The sequence below is a fragment of the Arachis duranensis genome, chromosome 2 (genome assembly GCF_000817695.3).
Source record: "Arachis duranensis cultivar V14167 chromosome 2, aradu.V14167.gnm2.J7QH, whole genome shotgun sequence".
NCBI classification, from domain to species: domain Eukaryota; kingdom Viridiplantae; phylum Streptophyta; class Magnoliopsida; order Fabales; family Fabaceae; genus Arachis; species Arachis duranensis.
Window position 1 is genome coordinate 76,319,682 of NC_029773.3, and position 9,268 is coordinate 76,328,949.

Here is a 9,268-nt window from a genome sequence, read left to right on the forward strand (position 1 = left end):
ATGAAACAGGGGGTTCTTCTAAGCTTTCTCAAGATATGATGAACAGAAATTGTCGATCAGTAAAGAATTTCACAAATGAAATCTCGTTGAAAGTATAGTTCTAAACCAACAAATAACTCCTCAATCAAAAATTTGTTTGTCACAAGTACAAACCCCAATAAAAATAAACCGAAGTATTTAAATCTCGAGTCGTCTCTCAAGGAATTGCAGAAAAATGTTCTTGTTATTGGCTAGGAAGTATGTTTTGGGTTTTTGAGTTAAGAAACAAGAAATGTAAATTGCAAAAGAAGTAAAATAACAACTAAAAAAGCTATTGGCAAGGTATGAGAACTAGAAGTCCTATCCTCATTATCATCATCAATTATGAACAAGAATTATCCATTGCTCCACTTAGTTAACCTCTAACTATGAAGAAAATGTCAAGTGGAAATAATCAACTTGAGTCCACAAGTCCTAGTCAAATCCTAAGAAAAGACTAGCTTTAGTGGCATTCAAGTCAACTAGCAACTTCTAATTATCAATCAACAAGAGAGTTTGATAATTCAAGAGTCACTAATTACTCAACACAAGCCAAGAGAAGGAAAACCTAACTCATAACTAAAAGAGATATTTTATCAAACACATAGAAGGCAATAAAAACAAACATCATATTAATTGCAAGAATTAAAGGGAACTATAACTACAAAAGCAAGAGATCAACAATAGAAAACCAAAACAATTATGAAACAACAAAGAAATCATAAATTGTTGAAAGGGAAAGGAGATCTACAAAAGAATTCATAAACTACAACTAACAATACAAAGGAACTACAAGAGAAGTAGAATGCTATAACTACAAGAGAACAATCAAAGTTGAAAAAGAAAAATTAAAGCAAAAGAGAAGAAGTAGATCTAGATCTAAACTAAGAACCCTAATCTAGAGAGAAGAGAGAGCTTCTTTCTCTAGAAACTAACTAAAGCATCACCAAAACTAAACTATGTGCTAATGTGTGTTGATCTCCCTTCAATCCTTGGGTTTAATAGCATCAGAAGTGAGTTGGATTTGGGCTTGGAAAGCCCAGAAATCACCCCCAACTAATTTACTTTAAGTGGGTCACGTGCGAGCACCGACGCGTACGCATGGGTCACGCGTATGCATCGATGGCATCTTCTTTCCACACATACGCGTAAGTCACGCATATACGTACGCGTCGATCTCAGCATCCCAAATCCTTGTTTCTTCATGGATTCTTTACTATTCATGCTTTTCTCTTCACTTCTTCCATTCAATACTTGCCTCATGGACCTGAGCTCACTCAACAAACACATCAAGGCATCGAATAGAATTAAGGTGATTCAGAATCACCAATTTAAGGGCCTAAAAAGCACGTTTTCACACTTAAGCACAAATAAAGGAGAATAATAAAAACCATGCTATTTCATTAGATAAATGTGAGAAAAGGTGACAAAATCCCCTAAAATCGACACAAGATAAACCTTAAAAATGGGGTTTATCAAGATACAAATAATTTTATTAATTGTCTTAACACTTATAATTTACATGATTTAAATTTTTGTGGCCCTCCCTTTACTTGGTAAAGAGGGAATGTTAAAAGACGTTTACACCGTTATGTTGGTAACCTAGAATTCTCTGGTAGATTTTTAGATGTGGAAGTTAAACACTTACCTAAACTCAAGTCAGATCACTTACCTATTCTCTTTGATTTTCAGATGGCCAAAACCGAGGTTGGTCCAAAGCCTTTTAGATTCTTGGCACCTTGGATCCTCCACCAGGATTACAATAATATGGTGAACTAGTGTTGGGACAAAAACAACAGTCTTTTGCAAAATATCCAGAGCTTCACTAACAATGCTAGAATTTGAAATAAGGAAGTATTCGGTCACATTTTCCAGAAAAAATAGAAAATTCTAAATAAAATGGAAAGCATTAATAACAAGCTATCTTTCACTATAAACCCTTTCCTTGAAAAACTGCAGAGGCAGCTCTGGAAGGAGTATGGATAAATGTTCAAGAAGAGGCTTACTGGATCCAAATGTCAAGATGTAACGATATAAAGTTTGGAGACAAAAATTCTAAATATTTTCATCAAAAAGCCAATGGAAGAAAGAAGAAGAATAAGATTATGGCTTTAAAATCAGAGCAAGGAGAATGGGTGGAAGATATAGTTTCTTTGAAGAATTGGGGAATTAATTTCTTTAAGGATCTCTACTCAGCAGACTCGAATGCCTTCGCTTTTCCTATTACTGGCTGCTTTGCAAAATTACAGGAAATAAATTACATGGATATTTCCAGAAATGTTACAGACGAGGAGATTAAGGATGCGGTTTTCAGTTTAGGAAGTTGGAAAGCATCAGGCAGCGATGGACTATCGGCAAAATTCTACCAACATTCATGGAATATTGTTGCAAACTCCATAATCGACTGGGTTAAAAAGATTTTTTGGGATCCGGATAGCGTTGCTGAGGCTAATAGAACTCTGATTGCTATTATTCCAAAAATTTCCTCCCCTGAGAACTTTGGGCATTTCAGGCCTATTAGCCTTTGCAATGTTTGCTATAAATTTGTGACAAAAATTTTAGCGTCTCGGTTGAAAAAATATATGCCTACTCTTATCTCCAATACACAAGCTAGCTTTGTGCCTGGCAGGATTAACGCAGACAATATCCTAGTAGCTCAAGAGGTGGTTCATACAATGAGATATAGGAGTCATGGTAAAGGAATGATGGCTATCAAAATTGACCTAGATAAAGTCTATGACAGATTGAATTGGAGTTTCTTTATAGCAACTTTGGAGGATACAGGAATCCCGGAGAATATCATTAACATCATAAAACATTGTATCACAACTTCCACCATGAGTCTCCTGTGGAATGGCCCACCATCAGACGTTTTCTCCCCCACTAGGGGAATCAGACAGGGAGACCCTCTTTCTCCGTGTCTCTTTGTTCTATTTATTGAAAGATTATCTCATATCATAAATAAATTAATAGAAGATAAAAAGTGGGAGCCTATTTCTCTCACACAAAATGGTCCTAAGATTTCTCATTTACTCTTTGTAGACGATATTGTTTTGTTTGCTAAAGCTGACAAGGGACAGGTGAAAGTAATAAAAGAAGCACTTCGTCTATTTTGTGACAGCTCTGGTCAAAGGATTAGTTTCAACAAAGCATGTGTTTATTTTTCAAAGAATGTAAAACACAACGTCAGAAAAAACTAACTTAGTTAAGACCTAGGTACTTCCCTAACAACTAACTTAGGGAAGTACTTGGCAGTTCCTCTTATCCATGAAAGGTGCAACCAACATCATTTCCAGGACATTATTGATAAGATGCAATTGAAGCTTTCAATCTAGAAGAAAAAGTCTCTTTCCTTGGTAGGAAGATGCACTCTTATTCAATCCGTCCTCTCAACTATTCCGAGTTACTGTATGCAAACTATGAAAATTTCAACTGCGGTCTGCAACAAGATTGTCAAGGTTTGTAAAGACTTCCTCTGTGATAGCAGTGAGGGAGAGAAAATTCATCTGATGAACTGGGATAAAATTTGTCAAATAAAAGAAAAAAGAGGTTTAGGTATCCAAAAAGCGCAAGAGACAAACCAGTTGTTTCACATGAAGTTAGCTTGGGGACTCATCCATAAGAGGCAACCACTTTGGGTGCAAATTATGAGGGCCAAGTATGGTTGCGGAGAAGATATTATCCCGAAGGTTCATATGAAAGCAAATAATTCAAATGCTTGGAGTGGAATTGTTAAAGTTTGGGAGAATTTCAGTAGGAATATCATCTGGAGGATCGGTAATGGTCACAGAGTCTTGTTTTGGAAGGATCTATGGGTGCCAGGAATAGGTAAGCTGGAAGACTTAGCTATATCTCACCTGGATGGGAAAAGACTTGATGAGAATGTTGCTGCCTATGTCACGGAGCAAGGAACCTGGAATTGGGATACTATTTGACAATATCTTCGTGAAGAAATTATTGATTATTTGCGTATTCTTAAAGCGCCGAATGCCTACATTGGGGAAGACATGGTGGGGTGGCTGCCTACCCCAAGCGGGGAGTTCTCTATCAAGTCAGCCTATGAGACATACTTTAACGGAGGTGGAGAAACTAACTATATTCACAAACAGGTATGGAAGATTAAAATCCTTCAGAGACTAAAATCTTTTCAGCTGGCTCTTAAGTCATGAAGCTCTCCTAACAAATTCTAATAGAAGGAGAAGAGGGCTTATTGATGATGATATGTCCGAGGTGCAATGAGGAGGAGAAAACCATGCTCCATGTTTTGCGGGATTGCCCTTACGCTCGCAATACCTGGACTAGCATGGTAAATAGAGCCAATCAAACTAGATTCTTTAATCAGCCTTACCAAGAATGTTAAAGAATAACTTGTTCAATGGCTCTCACCACCAAAATGGTCAGTCTTGGACCATTATTTTTGTAACCACGTGTAACACCCTTTGGAGGTGTAGGAATGGTTTAATTTTCAACAACCTAAATATGCAGTACAACCAGGTTCCGTTCTTAGTGAATAGACTTGCAGAAAACTACAGTTCAACATTTTTTGTAAATCCCGGTTAAATTAGTAGATAATTAGTCAATAAAATAGTTTTTAACAAGGAAAATTAGAAATGCGGATATCATATCAAATTAGGATAGAGCTCATCGAAACAAAAATTTTGACACTAATTTCGAAGAAATCGGTCCAAAAATGGACCGAACGGGCCGAACCAGTTGAATCGGGCCCAAACCGGGCCATGGGCCCAACCGGACCAGCCCTTTAAGTAAAAGCCACGTTCTTCTTCTCCTAATTTTGGCAGCATGAAAGGGCAACAGAGGAGAGGAAAGAAAGAACGTCAAACCCTCACGTTAACTTCCGTACGTCGTAACTTCTCTGTCCGAGCTCCAATCGCCGCACCGTTTGCGGCCACGCGTTCATCGCGTTGAGCTCTACGTTTCTACTAGAACAATTTTATAGATAACTTGCTATTTCACCTCAATATCTTCTTTCCCCTAATTTTCAAATTTTGAGTAGGAAGATTGAATTTCTTTGATTTCTGATATTTTAGGATCCAATTAGCTTGAGGGAAATGTTCACTCTTACTTATGTGAAGCTTGGGTAAGGTAAGGATACGATAATTCTATTTTAATTTCATTGAATTTGAGCTTTGAGTATTAAATTGGATATATATGTGTTATAAATGTGTATTAGGTTGTGAATAAATAATTGGAGCTTGAAATTGTGAATACTGGAACTCGGAGGAAGCTGATTAGTTGAGGTTTTGAGGGCTGTGTTCTTTAGAAAAATTGTCTTGGAATAATACCTGGGAATCGGCTAAGGTATGGTTTAGGTTTCTTGCATTTAATATATAATGTTCTGTGAAAACTTAGGCTAGATGACCATAGGATAAGTTGGATTGCACGTGTATATTCACTACTTAGTATCCTGTTGATGAACATGGTTGGTTTTGTGCTTGTTGATTAACTAGTGATTTGGTGAATTATTGATTTGAGGTATAACTATTGTGGAGGTTGTTGTGATAATGAGATATTTTATGTTAAAAGCCTAGGATTTGTGAACTATGATTCTTAGTTGAATTTTGGTTGTTGGATTTGAATATTGTATGAGTATAATTGTTGATCTGAGGTAGATTTATTGTCATGATTGTATTGATGATGAGGAAGGGTATGTTGAATTGAAAAGAATGCAGGTTTGGACCTGAAAAGGGTGGCAAAGTTCGAGTTTTAGAGGAGATGCTGCCGAAATTTTATAAAAATTAGAGATTTTGTTTACATGATTATTTAAAAAGATTTAGATTCAAAGGTTATATGGTTTGCTTTTGAGTTATTAAGAAAATGAGTATGTTTTAAGTTTGATTCATTTAGAAAAGAATGAATTATGTTTTGAAATGGAACTATTGATGGACGGAATGGGAGGTGTGACAATGAAGGATAAAGATTGAATATGATTGATGTATGATGATGAATGAGATGTGATTGAGAATGATGTGGATGTTGATGAATTATAATTGAATTATTTATATGGCTTATGAATTTGAATGATATGAGATACGAGATTCCCTAGATTAAGTGCCGTAGCTTGCCACCACGTGTACCAGGTTGAAAACTTGATACTCTGTTGACCCTATGACGTAAATGTGACCGGGCACTGTATAAATTCCCGCGAATGTTACCCCCATTGAGCAATATTGATTATTTGAGGAAAAGCTATGCATAGACTCTTGGAGATGCACATCGGGGGACAGTCTAAGTACAATTCAGACTTGTCGGATTGGCTGGATAACCGACAGATGAGCCTCATCAGCCATAGGACAGGCATGCATCATATGTATATTACTTGAACTACTTGCTTGTTCTTTAATTGGGTGTGCCTATATGTACTTTCCATGTTAAATGTGTATTTATTACCTGCAGTAACTGTAACCTTCTTGTACTTGCCTTTATTTGTCTATTTGTCTATGAAAATGCATGATGGAGTTGGAGGTATGGAGGAATGGCAGTATGGGACTTAGATTTAAGGTTAATTTAAGTTATGTTTAAATGTTCATAGAAAACCACATTTTATGACTTCTGTTTAATACTTTAAGCTCTATAATTTGAGTGTCGGCATTCTAGGATTGCCTCTGGCATTCCCAGGACCTTATATATTATGTGTGTGGCACCTTTACCATACTGAAAACCTCCGGTTCTCATTCCATACTATGTTGTTATTTTTCAGATGTAGGTCAAGAGGCATCTCGTTAGGCGTCTGGACTCTTGAAGTGAAGTGGTTATACATAATCCTGCCTCTCTATAAACCTCTAAGAGGATCAAAAAGAACAAGTTATGCGGAGAGAAAGCCAAGTACACACACACACACACATACAAATATATGTACTTTTGGATTTTTGATATGTATGTATATATATGTAATATTCTCCACCAGTCTTAATTTAACGCGAGACTCATAGCATATTATAATTCTTCTGCTATTATATATATATACACATTTTATTTTAGAGGTCGTAATTCTACACCACCTCTATTTTACGACTTAAGCGTAAAGCTCTACGTGGTAGGGTGTTACATTATGGTATTAGAGCAGTTCGTTCCTATAGAGCCTGAAAGACGGATTGATTGTACTTCTATGCATTCTCTGTGTATGTATTTTTGTGCTATTAGGATATCTGACTAATATATATGGCATAAACGTTTGTGAGCATGCATTTGGAACTTAAAGAATTAGACCTGCAATATTGAGACTGATCAACTTAATATCACTTGTTTGGCGTGTATAGGGACCAGATGTCGACTCGCGGACGCGGTCGTGGGCGAGGTAGAGGTAGGATAAGCACCGTTACTCCTGCCCCCACAGGGACCGATCCAGTAGACTTTATGGCTGCCTTGGGAAATATGGTTGCAGCTATGCAGGTGAGAACTGATGCACTGGGTAATCAGATAACCAGGGTAATCATGGGAACAATAATGATGAGGACGGTCCTATGACACTTGCTACATTTCTGAAAGTTTGTCCTCCGACCTTCAACGAAACCTCAAATCCCACTGATGCAGATAATTAGATTCAGGCTATGGAAAGGGCGTTACAGGCACAGCAGGTTTCTGAAGAGCAATGGGTTGAGTTTGGAACTTATCAGTTGCAAGGTGAAGCTCAATATTGGTGGCAGGGAACACGACGTATTTTACAGCCGGATGGTGCTTCGATTCCTTGGGAGATTTTTCGGACAGAATTCTATAAGAAATACTTTTCTAATTCAGCCAAAAATGCCAAGGAACTTGAATTAATGCAGTTAAAGCAGGGACAGATGACTGTAGCTGAGTATACTAGCAAATTCGAAGAGTTATGTCACTTTTCTCGTATCTGTCAAGGTGCTCCTAAAGATTTTGCTGAGTAGAAGTGTATTAAATATGAAGGATGTCTTCAGAGTGATATTCTGAGCTTCGTTGCTCCAATGGAGATCCGGGTGTTTTCTAAATTGGTGAATAAAAGTAGGATAGCTGAGGATTGTGTGAGGAAGGCGACAACAGAGAAAGGAAGTTTGAGGGTGCCTTTTCAGAGGCCTTCAGGGAGGAACTTTGCTCCGAGAGGTATCAATTTCAAGCGTGGAGGCTTTGTTCCGCAGCAGACTCAGGGCCAGGGTAGTTACAGAAGGCCGAATACTAATGTCAATCAAGGAAGAAGGTTTGGGAAGCAGCCACAGCAGGATCTGAATTGTCAGAAGTGCGAAAAGTATCATCCTGGAGTTCCGTGAAGATTAAGACTTGGAGTATGCTATTCCTGTGGACAGCCCGTGCATATAGCTACTAATTGTTCAGAGAAGAAGAAGTATGAGACTGGTAGGGTGCAGCAGCCAGGGAGAGTATACACCACTTCTACAGTAGGTGCCGATGGATCTGAGACACTGATTATAGGTAATTGTAAAATGGCTGGTAAAATCTTAAATGCTTTATTTGATTCAGGAGCGTCTCATTCATTTATTGCATTTGAAAAGGCCAATGAGTTAGGATTGAGAATGGTGGTTTTAGGTTATGATTTGAAAGTATATAATGCTACTCATGAAGCTATGGTGACTAGGATAGGATGTCCACAAGTTTCCTTTCAAGTACAACAGCGTGAATTTATGCATGATTTTATTTGTTTGCCTATGACTGGTGTTGATCTCATCTTGGGATTGGATTGGTTATCCAAGAATCATGTTTTGCTTGATTGTTCTGAGAAGTCAGTACAGTTTATGCCGGAAGGGTCAAAAGTACCAGTTGTGGTGAATAGTTACTATTTGAACTCTATGATAGTAAACTGTTCTAGAACTGAATGTCAGGATATTATGTTATTAACTGTGGGAGTATCAGGTGATGATCATAGTTTAGAGTAGATTTCGGTTGTATGTGAATTTCCAGATGTGTTTCCGGATGATATTAACGAATTCACATCTAACTGAGAGGTTGAATTTGCAATAGATTTGGTACCTGAAGCCAGTCTGAATTTGATTACTCCTTATAGGATGTCACCTTTAGAAATGGCTGAACTGTAAGCTCAGCTAGAAGATCTGTTGGGTAAGTATTTTATCCGACCAAGTGTTTCTCCGTGGGGAGCGCCAGTGTTACTGGTAAAGAAGAAGGATGGGAGTATGTGGTTGTGTGTCGACTATCGGCAGTTGAATAAGATCACTGTGAAGAACAAATATGCGTTGCCTAGAATCGACGATCTAATGGATCAGTTACAGGGTGCCGATGTGTTTTCTAAGATTGATCT

General features: G+C 37.7%; 1 protein-coding gene across 1 annotated transcript; it reads left to right on the plus strand.

Moving 5' to 3' along the window:
• Nucleotides 1-7,302: 7,302 nt before the first annotated feature.
• LOC107475076 (uncharacterized) lies at nt 7,303-9,047 on the plus strand. The gene is made up of 6 exons (XM_016094723.2): nt 7,303-7,464; nt 7,605-7,884; nt 7,930-8,229; nt 8,317-8,427; nt 8,476-8,865; nt 8,974-9,047. Exons 1-6 carry the CDS (start codon nt 7,303-7,305, stop codon nt 9,045-9,047), a joined length of 1,317 nt encoding a protein of 438 aa, XP_015950209.2.
• Nucleotides 9,048-9,268: the final 221 nt, after the last annotated feature.